At 37.8% G+C, this 20,786-nt stretch overlaps 1 protein-coding gene across 1 annotated transcript in view; it reads left to right on the top strand.

Moving 5' to 3' along the window:
- LOC100352755 (phospholipid-transporting ATPase ABCA3) overlaps positions 1–20,786 on the top strand; it is a 182,954-nt gene that overhangs the window by 70,773 nt on the left and 91,395 nt on the right. Inside the window, exons 10-14 of the mRNA XM_089320830.1 lie at positions 2,281–2,462; positions 3,834–3,968; positions 12,894–13,023; positions 17,811–17,965; positions 20,565–20,720. Of these exons, the coding sequence (XP_089176956.1) occupies positions 2,281–2,462; positions 3,834–3,968; positions 12,894–13,023; positions 17,811–17,965; positions 20,565–20,720 (758 nt within the window). The remainder of the gene's footprint in view (positions 1–2,280; positions 2,463–3,833; positions 3,969–12,893; positions 13,024–17,810; positions 17,966–20,564; positions 20,721–20,786) is intronic.

Here is a 20,786-nt window from a genome sequence, read left to right as displayed (position 1 = left end):
GTACATTTTTATAGAGTACAGCACATTGTTTCAACACACATACATATAGTATAAACTAATGAAATGAGGCAACTAGCTTTTCTGTTTTCTTATGTTTGTGTGTGGAGCTTACCAGCTCTTTTACAGTAGTCTATGGAGTATATAGTATGTTATTGTTAGCTGTGGTTATCTCACAGTGTTGTGAAATATTGGAACTTACTACTTCTGTTTGTTTGCTTTTTATATGTCTATTCAAATTTTCTATTTCTTATTGACTCATTTTTTTGTTATTTGTGTTTTTATTAATCTGTCCATTTCATCCATATTACCTAATCTGTTGCCAATTATTTTGGAAGTTTAGTCCATTACCTTAAAGGTAATTTACTAAAAAGAAAGTGACTGACTTATAAATTCTGCAATTTACTTTCTATATATTTTATAACATTTTTGTTTCTTATTTTTACCATTACTGACCTCTTTGATTTTCAGTGAATTTTTGTATACTGTTTTGATTCCTTTTTTTATTTCCTTTTCTTTAATTTTAAAGGCATTTCTTTTTTTAGCAGTTGCTATATAAATTACAGTTAACATGTCCTATACTATGGAACTAGTGCTTTTCAGTTTTTCCATTCTTATGACAGATAGGATGGCTAGAAAGAGCTAGAGTTGATTATTTTCCTTCTTCCATGTTTAGGCTCTGATAAAACCACAGTGAGTTAAGTTCTGGAAAAATAGTTTTTCTTAGAGCAGAACTGGTTAAGTATATTATCTGGCATAATTCAAAGTGATTTATTTTTCTTCCCCTTTACCTGAAGAATTTTCTTTGACCTTTACTTTAAGGAGTTGATAGAGATCCTGAAGATAAAGCACATGAAAGCTTTTTTCCAAGTCCTCCATTTCCCATGACATGATCATCTGGATTGATTATTTATTTATTTATTTATTTATGAGGCAGAGAGAGGTTGCTCCTATTCACTAGTTCACTCCCCTGATGCCTGCATTGGTAAGGCTTAGCTGGGCCAAAGTGGAAAGTTGGAGACTCAAGCCAGTCCTCCAACATGGGTGGCAAGAGTCCAACCGCTTGAGCTATCACCATGCCTTCCCAGGATCTACGATAGCAGAAAGCTGGAGTCAGCATGCAGGGGTGGGTATCAATTCCAGAATGGGACATGGGTATTCCAGTTAATATTTTAAACAGCAAGCCAAATGCCTGCCTACTGTCCTGTCTGCCCCCACTGCCAAAACCCAGAGTTCTTAGGTCCCAATGCTTGTTCCGTCTGAATCTCTAGAAATCCATCAAATATATCTCAGATTTTCCTATCTTGTATTGATTCCTTCAAGGTTTATGCTCAGTTTATGCTCCAGTGAATTATGATTCGTTGTGTATGCTTTGATGTCCCTCCAAATTTCATAGTGGTCATTTATGCTATAACCTTTCTTTTTTCATGGATCTGAAGAGTTACTGATGTTCAGTTCATATTTTTGCTTGTTAGGATAAGGTAAGGACTTCTAAGTTCCTTGCATGTATAAGACATTGAATCTTATTTTTGTTGCTGATAAATGTATTTATAAATAAAAGTCTTCTTGGTGGCCGGCGCCGTGGCTCACTAGGCTAATCCTCCGCCTAGCGGCGCCGGCACACCGGGTTCTAGTCCCGGTCGGGGCTCCGGATTCTGTCCCGGTTGCCCCTCTTCCAGGCCAGCTCTCTGCTATGGCCAGGGAGTGCAGTGGAGGATGGCCCAGGTGCTTGGGCCCTGCACCCCATGGGAGACCAGGAAAAGCACCTGGCTCCTGGCTCCTGCCATCGGATCAGCGCGGTGCGCTGGCCGCAGCGCGCCGGCCGCGGCGGCCATTGGAGGGTGAACCAACGGCAAAAAGGAAGACCTTTCTCTCTGTCTCTCTCTCTCTCACTGTCCACTCTGCCTGTCAAAAAAAATAAAAATAAAAATAAAAAAAAAAAATAATAAAAAGTCTTCTTGGTTATTTCAATGAAGATTAGCAAGGGAGAAAATGGAGGGGTAGAACTACATCATAACCTGTAGATCTGCCTACTGCTTTGAGGCTTAATGACAGACTTTCTGTGATTTTTGTTTGCTGCCTAACTTTTGGTTGGATTTGGCTACCAGAAGAGTTTCTTACATAATTATTTACTTCTTTTTGGACAACATAAAATTACAGACATCTTCAGATAGTAAATAGATAGTACTTGTCTCCAGGCTTCTTTTTTATTGTTTAACCCTAGGTGGTTTTGTCCTAATCATAGTTGAGCATCTGAAGTAACTATATCTTACTGTGTTTTAGGGGATGGACTTCAATGGAATAACCTTTCTTCACCAGTGACCCCAGGAGATACCTTCACTTTGGCCCATGTTTTCGGAATGCTTTTATTTGATGCTTGTTTGTATGGCCTTGTGGCCTGGTATGTCGAGGCTGTATTTCCAGGGGAGTATGGTGTGCCTAAGCCATGGTATTTCTTTGTTCAGGTGAGTCCTAGTGCCTCTGTTATTTAGAGAAACCCTAGTACTTTTGTACCTGGTTTGCAGAAAAGGGAACATCATTGCCTTTAACACCCTCTTCCTGGTGCCTCACTCTTCTTGTACTAAGGTGTTTTGTTTTGTTTTGTTTTTTTTCCTTCACAACTAAAACTATCATGAGTTAACTTTGTAACATGTGTCACAGAATCGAATGTTTTTCTGCAAAAGAAATTTCATTTTAATAAATATGTGGTAGGATCCTTTGATCCTATTGAGGAGGGTGATGAATTTTGTCCCATATCTGTTTTTTCAATTTTTTCTCTTTTAATTGACATACAATAATTATGCATTTTTATGGGCAATGGTATAATAATTCAATATATTTATGTATAATAAACAAATTAGGCTAATTAGCATTTATATCTCCTTAAGTGCTTATTTTTCCTGCATGGAAACTTTGAATTACTTTCTTCTAGTTATTTATAAACATATATAATAAATTGTTGTGAACAATCCCTACGGTGCTATAGCACACTTGAACTTACCTTGTATCATACTTTGGGTCATCCTCCATTGCCTTTCCCAGGCCATTAGCAGTGAGTGGGACCAGAAGTAGAGCAGCCAGGACTTTAACCAGTACCTGTATGGCATGCTAGCATCACAGGAAGTGGCTTTACCAAATACACCATAATTCTGGCCCCTTGATGAAAATTATTTTGACCTCAAAGTCAAATTGAAAGTCCTCAGGATCTCCAGGGATCCCAAGTAGACCAAAAATCCAAATAAAGAGACACAACCGAGCACAATGCCATGATTTTCACTGTGCCATTTTGAGATGATTTCATTTTATCTCTCTTTATTTACTTGAAAGGCAGAATGACAAAGAGACAAAAGTAGAGGGAGAGAGAATGAGAGGTCTTCTGTCTATGGGTTTAATTCCCAAATGGCTGAAATGGCTAGGGCTGGGCCAGCTTGAAGCCAGGAGTCAGGAACTGCATCTCGGTCTTCCATGTAGATGGTAGGAACCCCAAACACTTGGACCATTATCTGTTATATCCCAGGTGCATTTACAGAGAATTGAATTGGAAGTGGAGCATCCAGACTCAAAACTAGCACACCAGTATGGGATGCAGGCATTGCAGGTGGTGGCTTAACCCATTGTGCCAAAACCCTGGCCCCTTGGCTAGTGACATTTTAAATAGCACACATGTTTTGTGGTTATTCTTTAGGAATTTGTATTGTAGGCTTTTTGGTTCCAAATGTAGTGTCAAATTGTGTGCTTATAATCCATCTGAAAGGCAGTGTGAAATGAAATAATGAACTTTTAAGAGCATTTCATTTTTCATTGATATCCTAATGATTTTGATTTTATTCTTTTAGAAATCCTACTGGTTTGGGAATCCAGTCAAAAAGATGGAAGAAGATAATGAACTTTCAAGTTTTGTGGAAAATGAATATTTTGAAGCTGAACCTGTTGGTTTGGTGGCTGGTATCCAGATCCACCATTTACGTAAGGTATTGTTTCACAGATCTCTTTCTGAATAATAATAAAAGTTAACCTACAGTATAAATGAAATGTTTGTCCTATCTGTAACTCTACTCTTATGTTAATTAAAGGTGTTCATCAGCATGTGTAATAGCTTTGAGAAGATAATAATGAAATATATGAAAACAAAATAAAAATCTATGTGTTTCCTTTCTTCTTTCTTCAAAATAGAATTCAGCTTTGTAGATGATAATGGTCTCTTCTATGATTCTCCCATGATCAGAGGTAGAATCTATAACTGTGATGATTAGATATGTAAATATTAATTTCCATTCTCTGTTTGGTTTTATTTGATCTACAAGCTGTGCATTAGACTTTTTGACTGAATTCTCTTTTATCCAAGTGTTTGGAAAGGAGGTTTTATAAATTCCATTTTACCTGGATTAACTGCAGGCATGTATTATTCAGGTAATCCATATGTCTTCTGGCATTCTCTTGCTACTGTAGGAGCTACTTAAGCTTAAATCTAGCCTTTAATTTCACAATTTGTGGAAGTTAAAATCATTTTTTCAGTTTCCACTATATATATATGAAGGAGAGGATTTTTTTATGTTGTTTGTTTTTCCCTGCCTCTAACAGATTGCATTCTGATTCTGATTTGAACATAGAAAGCCAGATAGGAAAATTAGGCTTCTCACTAGTGTTTTTAGGAAATCAAATTTTTTGAATATTTTAAAGTTTTAATATAGATTGGAACTTAATGGAATTTTATCAAAGAGCATATGTGATTATTTCCGCAGATTTACTCACCGATATCTTCTTGTTTCTCCACTTATACTTTACTCCAAGATTGCTCTTGAGACTTTCTCTGATTAAAAGCAGTTAGTTCACCACTTCCTAGGTCTTTCCCTCAAACCTCAGTATTGAGACACATACAGTGCTCAGTAGAACAAAAATCTTTCATGTACTCATTATTTATTTATTCATTCAACAAATTTAACTAGTTTCCAGAAGCTAATTGGTACTAGGCATACAGTTACAAACAAGGCAGGTAAAATTCTTATTTTAAAGGAAATGTAGGCAGGTACCAGTTAGTGCTATTTCTGCTTCCAAATAGATTTGAGAAGGTCATGGCAGCCTATCAATAAAAATTGGGAAAAAAAACCTAGAGGTAAATGGATAAATTATTTCTGTCAAACAGCTATAGAAATAATAAGGACTAGATTATCTTTTTTGTATGCTCAAAACATTGTAAGTTTTATTAATATAGTGATTACTATATAATGATTAATTTGCTATTTTAGATTCGTATCAACTGTATTCATAAAGAATTAACAACTTTCTTGGCTACATTTATAAAATGCTGGTCATTTTCTTTTTTATATGCATTTTGTGATTCTTATTTTAATTTAATATTTTTGTAAAGAAGTTTCTCAAGGCTCTTATAATACTTAAAATTTAGACATTTGGGAATTTATATTAAAGTGGATTTAAGTGGCTTATGCTTGTATTAAAGAATTGTAGATAACTGAATGCATCTACCACATTGTCAAATTGAGCATCAGGTAATGCAAGAGGTTATTTTATTTATAATTATTCAAAGGATGTCTGAGTCCACAGGTCTTTCATTTTACTTATCTCAGATTTTTTTCTACAATAATAATTTAGATTGAAGCTGAAAAATGTTCACTAAAATTTTGTTTTGATGCAAATTAAAGATGACAAGGTATGATCTGAGATAGCAAAGTGTATGCTGGATACATAAACTGAACCTTAAATAAGGCATTTCAAATCAAGCCTATTTTTATGTATTTCTTTTTTAAAATGTTTATTTATTTTAAAATTTTATGTAAGGTATACAAATGTCATGTATTTCCTATATACAGATTGAAGAACATAGTAATACTTCCCACCCTACCCTCCCTCCTGCACATGCTCCTACCTTTCCTCCTCTTCCCTCTCCTATTCCCATTGTTAATTTTACAAAGATCTATTTTCAGTTAACTTTATACTAAACAAATACTATGAAGAAACACTATTCCTCAACAGTCGAGAAAAGTGCTATTGGCGCCGTGGCTCACTAGGCTATTCCTCCCACCCCGGGTTCTAGTCCCGGTCGGGGCGCAGGGTTCTGTCCCGGTTGCTCCTCTTCCAGTCCAGCTCTCTGCTGTGGCCTGGGAGTGCAGTGGAGGATGGCCCAAGTCCTTGGGCCCTGCACCTGCATGGGAGACCAGTAGAAGCACCTGGCTCCTGGCTTTGGATCCGCACAGCGCATTGGCTGTAGCAGCCACTTGTGGGGTGAACCAAATGGAAAAAAGGAAGACCTTTCTCTCTGTCTCTCTGTCTCTCTCACTGTCTAACTCTACCTGTCAATAAATAAATAAATAAAATCATCAATTCTCAAAATGTCAATTTTATTCCTGTAGATGACCTTTCAGGTACTCTATTGGTTACCACAAATCAGGGATGATGTGGTATTTGTCTTTTTGGTATTGGCTTTTTTCATTAAGTCTAATGGTTTCCAGTTGCATTCATTTTGTTGAAAATGATAGGATTTCATTTATTTTTTAACTGCTGTGTAGCATTCCATAATGTGTATATATACCAGAATGTGTATTCTGCAACTATGGGATAAAAAGTTCTATAGTTATCTGTTAGGTGCATTTGGTCTGCAGTGTTTATTAGCTCTGTGGTTTCTTTGTTGATATTCTGTCTAGTTGATCCGTCCAATGATGAAAACTGGGTGTTGAAGTCTTCCATTACTAATGTATTGGAGTCTATGTCTCCCTTTAGATCCATTAACATTTGTTTTAAATAGCCAGACACCCTGGAATTGGTTGCATATGCATTTATTATAGTCATATCTTCCTATTGAATTGAAAATTACATAATGCCTTTCTTTTTCTCTTTTAACAGTTTTTGCATTTAATTCCGTTTTGTCTGATATTATTAGGAGGGCAACACCTGCTTGTTTCTGCTTTCTGTCAGCATGGAATATCGTTTTCCATCCTTTCACTTTCAGTCTATGTGTGTCTTTGTTGGTGAGATGTATTTCTTGTAGGCAGCAAATAAATGGCTCTTGTTTTTCTAAATACATTCAGCGAGTCTGTGTCTTTTAATTGGAGAATTTAGGTTACTATTGATAGATAACGACTTGGCTCTACCAATTTTCCATAAATATTCCTATTGTTTACTTTGTATTTACTTTGTACTTTTACCGGGAGATTTTTCTGCCTTCACCTTCTTTCATAATGATGACTATCGTTTTGTGTTTCTGTGTGTTGCACATACTTAAGCATCTTTTTTAAGGCTAGAATAATGGTGACAAATTCTTTCAATTTTTGTTTCTTCAGGAAGGTCTTTATTACAACTTCATAAATGAGAACTTTTTAGGTACAGTAATCTGGGTTGATACTTTTTTTCTCTTTTAAGACTTGGACTATGTCTCTCCGTTCTTTCCTAGCCTGTGGAGTTTCTGATGAAAAGTTAGCTGTGAGTCTAATTGGAGACCCTCTGAAAGTAATCTGACATCTTTTTTCCTTGTACATTTTAGAATCTTTATGTTTTACTGTTGAAAGTTTAACTACAATGTGTCATGATGCCGATATTTTGTGATCATATACTAGGAGTTCTGTATGCTTCCTGTATTGACATACCTTTCTTTCTCCAAACTGGGTAAATTTTCTGTGAATAATTCACTGAATAGAACTTCTAACCCGTTTTCTTTTTCCACACCTTCAGGAACTCCTAAGACCTGTATGTTGGGGTCTTTTTAACAGTGTTTTTAATTTTTTCTAATTGTTTCTTCTTCTTTATTCTTTCTTCCTTCTCCTTCTCCTTATCATTTCCATCTCTGTCTCCGTCTCCGTCTTATTTTTTTGGTCTGTCTGAAAAATTTCCAAATATTTCTCTTCTAGCTCAGATATTCTTTCTTCTGCTTCACCAAGTCTGTTGTTAAGGCTTTCCACTGTAGTTTTTATCTGACCTATTGGATCTTCATTTCTAATATTTCATTTTGATTTCTCTTTAAAAATCTCAATTTCAGTGGAAAAATTTTCACTCATGTCATGTATGGATTACTTTGTGTATTTGCTTCTCATTGCTTCTGAGTAATCCTATGATTAATCTTTTGAATTCTGTTTCAGACATTTCATCAATCTCTTCATCTTCACATTCTAATATTGAAGTGTTGTGTTCCTTAGTGTGAGGTCATGTTGTCTTCCTTGTTCTTGTTTCTTGAATTTCTGCACTTTTTAGGTTGTGGAGATACTTGTTGGTTTTTTTTTCCCTCTGATGGTTTTTATCTTTGAAGTATACCTCTCTGGCTTAGGGGAATGTCTACTCTTTCAGCGCATATCTAGAGGTATGTGCTGGGTGTGGCCAGGGAACTATGGTCAGGATGACACACCAAGTTGGACATGGTATATCTCCTCTTATTAACAGAATAGGGGGTATAGTCACCTGTTTTGGTGTAATCACACTCTTTCCTCCTCTCTTCCAAGGTGAAAATTGCCTGGGTGTTAGCCCTCAGTGGATGCAATGCTCATCTGCACTTCTGCATGAACTGCACAAAGGATCTGTGAAGTAAACATGGATCCCACTACAGTAACCATCTCCAGGCAATCAGGGAGCTCTGAGCATGTGAAGCTGCACACAATGATTGCTCACAGACCCAGCTGTACCTAGTGCCCTCTCCTGCAGTCACAGAGTTCCCATAGTCTCAGCACACAGGGCTCCCACAGTCTGCCAGCATCGCAGGTAGAGGCTTAACCACTATGCCACAAAGCCAGCCCCAAAACTATTTTTAAGAGGGGAAAATGGGGCTATTGGGTCTACACAAAAGACTGGCATGAATCAATGTATCTAATCTCATGATTTATGCTAAACATTTGTTGTGTTAGAGTCAACAAAATCTAGCTTACCATTATAAAGCATGAGATCTCTTTAATTTTGTATTTATTCATTAGTGTTTAATTTTAAAAATTTTAGATTTACATGAAATATATGTACATTTATATGTACATTTTTCAACAGATACACATGGTATAAACCAATCATACCATCATATTAGCCCTTTTTATAATTTTTATTTATTCAAGATGAACAGATTTCACATTTGTTACTAGCCCCCTCCTTTTTTTTTTTTAAAAAAAGATTTATTTATTTACTTGAAACTTAAAGTTACAGAGAGGAAGAAAGATCTTCTAGCAGCAGGAGCTTCATCCAGGTCTCCCATGTGGATGGCAGGAGCCCAAACAACTTAAGTCGTCTTCTCCTGCTTTCCTAGGGTGTTAACAGGGTGCTGAGTGCAGGGGCCCAAAGACTTAGGCCATCTTACACTGCTTTCCCATATGCATTAGAAGGGAGCTGGGTCAGAAGTAGAGCAGGTAGGACTAGAATCAGTGCTCATATGGGATGCCGGCGTTGCAGCCACTGCTTAACTCACTGCTCCACAGTGCCAGCCCCAGGTTTTTTTTTTTTCTTTCTTTTTTTTTTTTTTTTAATACAAAATGCTTGGCACAAATGAAAAATAGAACTAGACATGTGAAGAGGTAGAAAATATTGAATGGTAACTAAGAGTGAGAATACATAATAGAAGATTTTCATGTATAAAATGATCTAGACATTGGAATTAGCAAAGATTAAAAAAGAAGTAAGAAGGCCAGCATTATTGTATAGTTGGTTAAGCCACTCCTTGCAGTGCTGGCATCCCACATTGGAGTACCAGTTCAATCCCAGCTACTCCGCTCCCAATCCAGCTTCCTGCTGATGACCTGGGAAGGCAGCAGAAGATGGTCAAAGTACTTGGACTCCTGCCACCCATGTGAGAGACCAGGGTGGAGTTCCTGGCTCCTGAATTCAACCTGGTCCAGAACTGGCTGTTGCAACAGGTAAATATCCACCCTACCCCACCCCCGGCCACCATCCATGCCCCATCTCCCTCTCTCTCCCTCTCTGTTTCTATGCCTTTCAGATAAATAAATAAATGCATAAATAAATAATCTAGTGCAAACAGCTCCAACTGAGGAATTATTCCAAATAGTTAAGAAATTGATACCAGTCACTTCTTGGCCTTTGGCTAATATCAAGAGTAGAAATTGATACCAAAAATTGCAGGATCATGATAGGAAAATAAAATTCATTGACCAAAGTGCCTCATGAATATAAATGCAAAAGCCCTAAATGAAAGTTTAACAAATTGAATTTATCAATATGTAAGAAGGATGTTATAGGGTGAGTAATGGAATATATGTCAGTAACATGAAGTTTGCTCACCATTTGAATTATGATCAGTGTAATTCACCACCTTAAAAGATGGTGGGCATTTGGCATGACGATTAAGATGTCACTTGGATAGCTGTATCCCATTTGGAGTGTCTGGGTTCAACTCTCAGCTCTTCTTCTGATTCCAGCTTCCTGCTAATGTGCGCCCTGAGAGGCAGCAGTGATGGCTCAAGTAGTTGAATCCCTACCACCCATCTGCAGGACTGGATTAGAATTCTTGGCTCCCAGTTTTGGCCGTGACCAGCACTGGCTGTTGCAGGCGTTTGAGGAGTGAATCAGTGGATGAAAGTTTCTCCCATCCCCATCCCATATCTCTGCCTTCAAATATTTTTTAGAAAAATAGACATGAGGCCGGCACCGCGGCTCACTAGGCTAATCCTCCACCTTGCGGCGCCGGCACTTCAGGTTCTAGTCCCGGTCGGGGTGCCGGATTCTGTCCCGGTTGCCCCTCTTCCAGGCCAGCTCTCTGCTGTGGCCAGGGAGTGCAGTGGAGGATGGCCCAAATACTTGGGCCCTGCACCCCATGGGAGACCAGGATAAGTACCTGGCTCCTGCCATCGGATCAGCGCGGTGCGCCGGCCGCAGCGCCCTGGCCATGGCGGCCATTGGAGGGTGAACCAACGGCAAAGGAAGACCTTTCTCTCTGTCTCTCTCTCTCACTGTCCACTCTGCCTGTCAAAAAAAAAAAAAGAAAAAAGAAAAAGAAAAATAAAGACATGAAAATGAAAAAGGGGAAGAATCATGTGGACATTTCATTAGATGCAAAAAATACATAACATATATAATATATAGTTAAATATACATTCCTGATTTTTATATAAACTTGTGAATGAAGATTGACTCGGAATCTCTTTTTATGTTAAGAAATGAATAACATAAAACTTACCATTCTAACCATTTTAATGTTTACAGTTCAATGGCATATAGTACATTAACAATGCTTTTCAAGCATCACTGCCATCTTCTTTCAGAATATTTTAATAATTTGAACAGGAAAGACCAAGCCCATTTAAGCAGTCACTGACCATTTCTCCCTTCCTCCTGCCCTCAGAAGCTATTAGTCTGCTTCCAGTCTCTATAAATTTCTCTGCTCTGGACATTTTATATAAATGGGATAATATATGGCTTTTTGTAGTTAAACACTCTTTTCACTTAGTTAATGTTCTCAAGGTTTATTTTTTTTTTAATTTATTTATTTATTTGAAAGTCAGAGTTATTCAGAGAAAGAAGGAGAGACAGAGAAAGAGATAGAGGTCTTCCATCCGATGGTTCACTCTCCAAATGGCTGCAATGGCCGGAGCTGTGCCGATCCGAAGGCAGGAGCCAGGAGCTTCCCCCGGGTCTCCTACGTGCATATTTAAAATGCCAATTTTTCATTGGATTGTTTTTGCTTTGGTTGTTGAATTGTGATATTTCATTTATGTGCTTTAAAATTTATTTTTTGTTTAAGAAATTAGGACATGTAAGAATTATATGTATTAATAGGGTAGCATGTGATGCTTCATTACGTTGTATGCTCTCTAATAAGGGAAATATATCTTTTCTCAAACATTTAAATTTCTTTATTATAAAAACATCCAAAATCCTATCTTTTGGTTTATTGTTTTTATAGAGAAACATACAGGACATTAATATTATCTTTAGTCACCCTATTGTGCAATAGAACCCCATAACTTCTATCTAACTATAATTTTAGCACCTGTTAATCAAAAGCTGGAGAGGGGAGAGTTGTAATATTCGTTATATGTTCTTGACACTTGACCATTATCAAATTTATGATTTGCAGATATTTCCTCACATTCTGTAGGTTGAGTTTTCTCTCTACATGACCATTTTGATGAAGTCCTGTTCATCTGTATTTACTTTCATTGATTGTGCTTTTGGTGTCATAGCTATGAATCCATTGACAAGTTCAAGTCTGAATTTATTTTTAATGTTTATCCTACGTGGTGTTTTCTGAAATTCTCAGATTTCTAATAGGTCTCTATCATTAATCTTGTTGATTTTTGTCAATTTTTCCTTCTAGAATTTTTCTGTCATGAGAGAAGGAGTCTTGTCTGTCTTGTTTATAAATGTATTCATGTTACCTTACACAATATGTAGTACATAGTAGGTATTCAACACATTTGTTAAATAATGAATGAATTGATTGGTAGTGATCAGTGACTGATGACTTCTAGTATGAGAGAGAGAGAGAGAATGGGGAGAGGAGAGAGAGAAATGTCTAAGGTAAGTATGCTTCTAGTTCTAATTTATACATCTAGGTAGATATTGGTGCCACTCATGGAGATAAGAACATAGTAGGAGGTACACATTTTCAGATCTAGAGTGCTTATTGGACAACCAAGTATAATGGATTTCCAGAAGACAATTCTGCAATGTTGGAGAGAGACATTGACTGGAGTAGATTATGGCATTATTAGCGTCAACACAGTAATTGGAACAAAAGGAGACCAGATAAGATTGTTCAGGGGGTATTTGCAGACCAACTTTGAGGGTCTACCTAAATATTGCTTCAAAGTATTGCTTAAAAATTTATCACCTTTATGCTTTGATTTTCTCCACTCTTGAAACTAATGATCTGTTTCCCCCCTTTCTCTGGATACATGATAAGTTACAAGCAATAGTATTAGTTAAAAAGTTATTATTTTTTAAATTCTTTTCCACAGGAATTCAAATTACATAAGACTACCTTTGTAGCAATAAAAGACTTGACTTTGAATTTTTATGAGGGCCAGATCACTGTTCTTCTAGGACCTAATGGAGCAGGAAAGACTACTACATTATCCATTCTCACAGGTACAAATTTGGGAATGTGTATACTCTTGATATTGACATCATTGCCATTTAAGTGATATATGTATTTGTTGATTAATCTCATTTCCTAAAGTAAAATCTATAAGACTTGAAAATTGAGTCTATTTGTATATCTTGGTTCCATCAAACTTCTCACTTCTTAGCATGCCATCCTTATTAATCAGTGTAAAGGCTCTCTCTTCCTTTTAATTTTAATTTATTTATGCCATTATTTTTTTTTTTTTGACAGGCAGAGTGGACAGTGTGAGAGAGAGACAGAGAGAAAGGTCTTCCTTTTTGCCGTTGGTTCACCCTCCAATGGCCGCCACTGCAGCCGGCGCACCGCGCTGATCCGATGGCAGGAGCCAGGATCCAGGTGCTTTTCCTGGTCTCCCATGGGGTGCAGGGCCCAAGCACCTGGGCCATCCTCCACTGCACTCCCTGGCCATAGCAGAGAGCTGGCCTGGAAGAGGGGCAACCGGGACAGAATCCGGCGCCCTGACCGGGACTAGAACCCGGTGTGCCGGCGCCGCAAGGCGGAGGATTAGCCTATTGAGCCACGGCGCCGGCTATTTATGCCATTATTTATTCATTTTTTCTTTTCTCATTCCCCCATTCTCCTCTCATTCATAGCAAATAATTATCATTTGTTTGATGTGCACTGTTTCATTGTATAATATATAATTCTTAAATGAATACATATTTTTATTTATTAAGAAAATTTCAAACATGTATCTAAATTGAAGGGATTTTCAGTGAATATCCATATAACCACAAATTTGGTTCTACCATTTTAATATTTTACTATACTTGTAATATATCTGTCAACTCAATTTTTAGACATTTCAGTTAATTTTGGATATAAATATGCTTTATCTTAAATAGTTTGCTATGCATATCATATATTCATTAGAACTTTCCTTTGGACATAAAATTTTGTTATAATTAAATGCTTAAATTTCTAATCTTTGATTATGCATATATATGTGTGTGTGTGTGTGTGTGTGTGTTATCCAGTCATCCACTAAGATAGAGAATTTCGTAATCCCAGAAAATTGCCACTTTCTTTTTGGAAGTTTAAGAATGATTTGCATTAAAATGATTTTTTTTTTTTAATTTTTGAGAGAATTCACTAGTGAAGCCATTTGGCTCAAGGATTTTCTATTTTGGAAATATTTTGATTACTAGTGCAATATTTTTACTTGTTATAAGCCTCTAAAATATTTTCTAACTTTTTTTTTTTACTTCTGTAAGATCTCTACTGATGTCCCGTTTTCTTCTGATTTTAGTATTTTGAGTTCTCTCATTTTTTTCCTCATTAGTATAGCTAAAGTTTGTCCATTGTGTTGATTTTCTCCACTCTTGAAGCTAATAATCTAGATTCCCTACTTTTTTAAATCCAGAAATCTTTTATCATTCCCATCCCTTTCAGTCTCTAGTAATCAACATTCTGTATTCAGATTGAGATTTTTTTTTAAAAATTTATCTCTTGCATATAAGGGAGAACATGTATTTTATCTCTGTTTAAATCTTTATTGCTTCCTTCCTCTACTAGCTTTGAATTTGGTTGACTGTTCATTTTCTAGTTCCTTACTATAAAGATGGGGTATTTGATCTTAGTGCAGGTGTTTCATTATATAAACTCTCTCTGAGCAATTCTTTACCTGAATCCAATGAATTATGTAATATTTTGTTTACATTGTCATTTTATTAAAGTATTTCCTGATTTGCTTTTAATTTATTCTTTGTTTTTAAATTTCTACATATTTGTGTTTTTCTCATTTTCTTCTTTTTTTTATTTAATGAATATAAATTTCCAAAGTACGGCTTATGGATTACAATGGCTTCCCCCCCATAACGTCCCTCCCACCCTCCCCTTTCCCACTCCCTCTCCCCTTCCATTCACATCAAGATTCATTTTCGATTCTCTTTATATACAGAAGATCAGTTTAGCATACATTAAGTAAAGATTTCAACAGTTTGCTTCCACACAGAAACATAAAGTAAAAAATAATAGATGATTTTTTAAATGATGATGAAATCAGATCAGACCTATTGTCATGTTTAATCCCAGTGAGAGTCAAGTTGGGGATTGATAATTTCTTTTTTTTAACAGAAGATCAGTTTAGTATACATTAAGTAAAAATTTCAACAGTTTGCACCCCCATAGAAACACAAAGTGAAATATACTGTTTGAGTACTCGTTATAGCATTAAGTCTCAATGTACAGCACGCTAAGGACAGAGATCCTACATGAGGAGTAAGTGCACAGTGACTCCTATTGTTGACTTTACAAATTGACACTCCTGTTTATGGCATCAGTAATCTCCTTATGCTCCAGTCATGAGTTTCCAAGGCTATGGAAGCCTTTTGAGTTCTCCGACTCTTATCTTGTTTAGATAAGGTCATAGTCAAAGTGGAGGTTCTCTCCTCCCTTCAGAGAAAGGTGTGGGGAGCAATTCGGACTAGACTGTTACTGGAATTGGGACTTGTTCTATGCATCTGCTCTCCCACAGTATGGCGCTGGGAGAGAGGTGAACAGCTTCTACCCAGCTGCCTCTCACCAACTTGACAAGCCGCAGGAGCTGCTCCTGATTGGAGGAGAGCGGCGTGCTCGGCGTGTGGGCGGCCGAGTTGGGATTGGTGGAGAGGACTATATAGGAGGAGAGAGACGGCATGGTGGTGTGGGTTGGTTGGAGAGTGCGTTGGAGAGTTCGCGGGGAAGTTCGTTACTTCGTTCTTTCTCATTTCTCTCTACTCATTCTTGCTTTGGGAGTTTGCTGTTTACTTATTCTTACTTTACTATAGAAAGGACTTGTAAAAAAGGGGAACAAGCGCCCGGTCCGGTGCGGCTCCTCCGCGTGCGGAGGAGCAGCAAGTGGTGCCGTGACTCGGATATGAAGCCTAGGCAGGGTTCTGTGTCGTTCCTCCACGAAGAGGGGGAGCGACATAATGGTGCCGTGACTCGGATATGAAGCCTAGGCAGGGTTCAGTGTTGCTCCTCCACGAAGAGGGGGAGCGACATAATGGTGCCGTGACTCGGATATGAAGCCTAGGCAGGGTTCTGTGTCGTTCCTCCACGAAGAGGGGGAGCGACAAAAGGTACCTCCTTCTTTGAAGACCTGTTCTTTCCACTGGGATCTCACTCACAGAGATCTTTCATTTAGGTTTGTTGTTGTTGTTGTTGTGGTTTTTTGTTGTTGTTGTTGTTGTTTGCCAGAGTGTCTTGGCTTTCCATGCCTGAAATACTCTCATGGGCTTTTCAGCCAGATCCGAATGCCTTTAGGGCTGATTCTGAGGCCAGAGTGCTGTTTAGGACATCTGCCATTCTATTTCTCATTTTCTTCTATTATTGATTTCTAGGTTCATTCCATTGTAATTGCAGGAGATACTTTGTATGATCTCAATTATTTTAAAATTATTGAAACTCATTTTGTGGCCTAACATAAGTTCTGTCCTGAAGAATGCTCCATATTCATTTGTTAATTCCATCCTGCTGTGGATGACTTTTTTTTTTTAAATATTTATTTATTTATTTATTTAAAAGGTGGTTCACTCCACAAATGACCACAATGGTCAGTGCTGTGCCAGGCTGAAGCCAGGAGCTAGGAGCTTCTTCCAGGTCTCTTGCATGGTGCAGAGGCCCAGGTACTTGAGCCATCTTCCTCTGCTTTCTCAGGAGCATTATCAGGGAGCTGGATCAGAAGTGAGGCAGTTGGGACTTGAACTGGTGCCCATATGGGATTCCGGCACTATAGGCCATGGCTTTAATCTGCTGTGTCACAGCACTGGCCCTATAACATGTTCTATATATCTTTTGGTATAGTTGGACTAAAGTATTGTTCAGGTTCTCTATTCCTAATGCATGGTTCTCCAGGGAGACAGAGACAACAGGGTATGACATATGTAAGAGTGGATCTGTTATACCTAATCACATGATTATGGCAACTGAGAAATCCTATGGCTGGCCATCTTCAAGGTAGAGAACTGGAATGCCAGTAGCATGGCTCATTCCAAATCCAAAGTCCTCAGATTCTGGAAAGCTAATGTAACAACTCACTCTCAGACTGAAAGCTTCGTGACCCAAAGGGTTACTGGTACAAGTCCAGAGTCTAAATTCCAGTTAGCGTGATATTCTGATGTCCCAGAGAGAAAAAGCACTCACAGAAGAGAACAATTCATCTTCTGTGTTCACCTTAGGCCCTATAGGATGATGCATACCCACATTGAGTGTGAGTCTTTATCACCTAGTATACTCAGATTCACATGAAACACCCTCACAAGCACATCCCAAATAATGCTTTTCCAAGATTCTAGGTGTTTCTTAGTCCAGTAAATTTAATTATTACACCTAAAATTATTTATTACAATCTTTAGTTTTCCATAATTGTTGAAAGTGTAATGTTGAAATGGAAACTATTATTGTAGGACTGAATATTTCTTTCTCAAGTCCTTTATGTTTTGTTTCATATGTCTGATGCCTATTATTAGATATGTTTACCTATATCTGTGTCTCTATCTACATATGTTTATCTAATTACCGTTGCCATAGCTTCTTGATGGATTGAATTTTTTTATCAATATGTATTATCCTTATAAAATATCTTTGCCTGATATCACCATAGTCACCAGTTCTCTTTGTTAACCTTTTTGCCAGACTTCTTCTACAGGAGATATTAGTAATTTTGGGGAGTAATCCTTTTTCAAGGCCACTATGAACTTAAAGTACTAATGAACAGTATGTTGTTGAATTTCCTCACTGAAGGTAAATATCTTCTGCTTAATTCTAGGTTTCTATCTTCCTACCAGAGGAAAAATCTATATTAGTGGATATGACATCTCAAAAGACATGGTTCAAGTCAGGAAAAACTTGGGCTTGTGTCCCCAGTATGACCTATTGTTTCCAAATATGACAGTGTCAGAACATCTTCTTTTCTACTGTGTGGTGAGCCAGATATATATATATATTTTCTTTTCCTTTCACCCATTCTTTTTTAAAAATTTTATTATTTATTTATTTGAAAATCAGAGTTAACAGAGAGAGAAGGACAGAGAAAGAAAGAGGTCTTTCATCCGCTGGTTCACTCCCAGTTGGCCACAATCGCTGGAGCTGTGCCGATCTGAAGTCAGGAGCCAGGAGCTTCCTCTGGGTCTCCCATGTGTCCCTCACTCTTTTCACATATTTCAGGCAGTGTGACCAAGGATTAGTATTCTTACTTTTATTAAAATATTTCTGAAGCATTATTCTTTAATCTTCAATAAAGGAGAAAAGAAACAGCTTACATCTAGTTAGCCATATAAGAAAAGTTCTTTCTTGAGGGGTATTTTAAAAATTTTGATTTTAATTAATTTTTAACATTCAATATGAATTTATACATACAAGTCTAAGAGCATAATGATATTACCTTCTTCCCTCCATTTCTCCCACCCTCCTATCTTCTGCCTTTCTTTCTGTCTCTTTTATTTTTTAGTCTTTGAGATGGCGTATTTTAAATCTACTTTTCAGTAAAAAGGCCTACTACTTCACTGAATAAGAAGTTTAACAAATAAAGGCAAAAAAGATCCTAGTTTAGTGTTGAAAGTTTGACTACAATGTGTCATGGTGAAGATCTTTTCTGGGCATGTCTACTAGGAGTTCTGTTTGCTTCCTGTATTTGGGTGTACCTTCCATCAAATTAGGGAAGTTTTCTATAATTATTTCACTAAATGGGCCTTCTATTAATTCTTCATTCATTCAATCCATTCTCTTTTTCACACCTTCAGGTTCTCCTGAGACCCGTATGTTTGGTTGTTTGATAGTATCCCATAAATCTAACACTATAGCACTATTTCTAGTTTTTCTAATTTTTTTTTTGTCATACCAAGATGTTTCCAAAGATTTTTCTTCTAGCTCACAGATTCTTTCTTCTGTTTCACCAAATCTGTTGTTAAGGCTTTCCACTGTATTTGTTATTTGACATATTAAATTATTCACTTCTAATGTTTTAGTTTTCTCTTCAAAATCTCTAACTCATGGGAGAATTTTTCACCCATGTCTTGTACGGATTTTCTTAATTCATGGAGTTGCTTCTTATTGCTTCTGGGTAATCCTATGATCATTCTGTTGCATTCCTTTTCAGGCATTTCATTGATCTCTTTGTCTTCACTTTCTAATATTGAAGAGTTATTTTGTTCCTTGGGAGAGATGTTGACTTCTTTGTTCTTGTTTCTTGTATTTCTGTGTTTATTTTTAGGTATTTGTGTAAACACTTATTGATTTTCTCCACTGATGGCTTGTATCTTTGAACATTGCCTTTGTGGCTTAGTGGAGTGTTTGCTCCTTCAGTGAATACCCAGAAGTGTATGTTGGATGGAGCTAAGGATCTCTGCTCAGTGTTCAAGGGTAGGGTGAGAATCCGGGGTGACTCCCAAGTTAGTCATGGTAATTTCTTCTGTTGTCAGCAGGGGGGAAGAGTGTGACCAGGAGTTTTGGTGTAATCACACCCTCACCTCTCTTCTAAGGTGAACAATGCCTGAGGTTAGCATACAGTAGGTATAACCCTAATCCATGCTGTCGCATGAACCACAGAAAGGATCTTTGCAGTCCGCAGTATGAGGATAGATTCCACTGCAATGATCCATTCCAGGCAATCAGGGAGCTGTGAGCCTCTGACGCCAGACACATGATTGCCCATGACCAAGCTACACCCCACACCCCATCATACAGTTACAGGATTCCAACAGTCACAGTATACAAGGTTCCCACAGTCAGGCTTTGAAGAGGATCCCTCTGTCTCACAAGCCTGTCCCATCCTAAGAGAGAGGATAGTCATTTGCAGCTGCCTATGGGTGCTCTGCCTTGGCAGTTTGAGCCCTGGAATCTGATAGGTTGAGAGGATGGGGGAACTTCATGATCTTAAGTGGGTACCCAGCCCTCTGTAAACCCTCCCAGCCAGACTCAAAGTCAATGGGAAATGTGTTTTTTCCTTTGTGGTTAAATCTCCTGGTTGCACATGTGAGAGCTACCACAGACTCTTCTTGGGTCAAGATGGCACCTTCTCCCTGCTGGTTGCCGGGTACCCTTGTAGGAGGTTGGGGAGAAAGAAATGTGCTTTTTCCTCACTGGATTAAAGGGTACCCTGCCCCATGGTAGGGCTCCAGGCCCAACACAAATTTAGTGTGGTCTGCAAAGTTCTCCCTCATGCAACATCCCCAGTGGCATGGGCTGCCGCAGTCTGCCCTCACCTTGCTCTAGAACCTGGTGTTCTCTCAGCTCCTAGCTGCAGGAGTTGTGTGTGGTGTGCCCATTCACTGCTTGCATGTCCACAGTTTCCACAGTACTCCATGGTATTCCTTTTATTTCGGTAGAGTTTCCACTGCAAACTTCTCTACAACTTTCCCCTGGGAGTACACTTCCTCTGCTTTTCTTATGCTATTTTCCCTTAGTCAGAATCATCACATCTTTTCCTTATTCAGCTATCTTGAAATCTAGGAAATGTTCTCTTATGAGAATTTTTTAAGGGTAAAGTTGGAAGTACCATGTAAACACTGGCTTCTCTTTTTAGATAAAAGGAGTACCTCCACAGAGGCGTTCTGTAGAAATTAACAAAATGCTGACTTCTTTTGGCCTGCTACACAAACGTGATGAATTTTCAAAGTCTCTCAGTGGAGGAATGAAACGCAAACTCTCTATTATTATTGCACTTATAGGGGGCTCCAAGGTAAATAACAAATTAGAATGAGTTCCTGTTCCAGCTGATGTATCAAGTACAGTGGATACCAACACG

This window comes from Oryctolagus cuniculus, chromosome 19, assembly GCF_051225735.1.
Source record: "Oryctolagus cuniculus isolate XC-2025 breed Fujian yellow rabbit chromosome 19, ASM5122573v1, whole genome shotgun sequence".
In the NCBI taxonomy this organism is placed as follows: domain Eukaryota; kingdom Metazoa; phylum Chordata; class Mammalia; order Lagomorpha; family Leporidae; genus Oryctolagus; species Oryctolagus cuniculus.
This window is presented reverse-complemented; position numbering and strand designations above follow the sequence as displayed.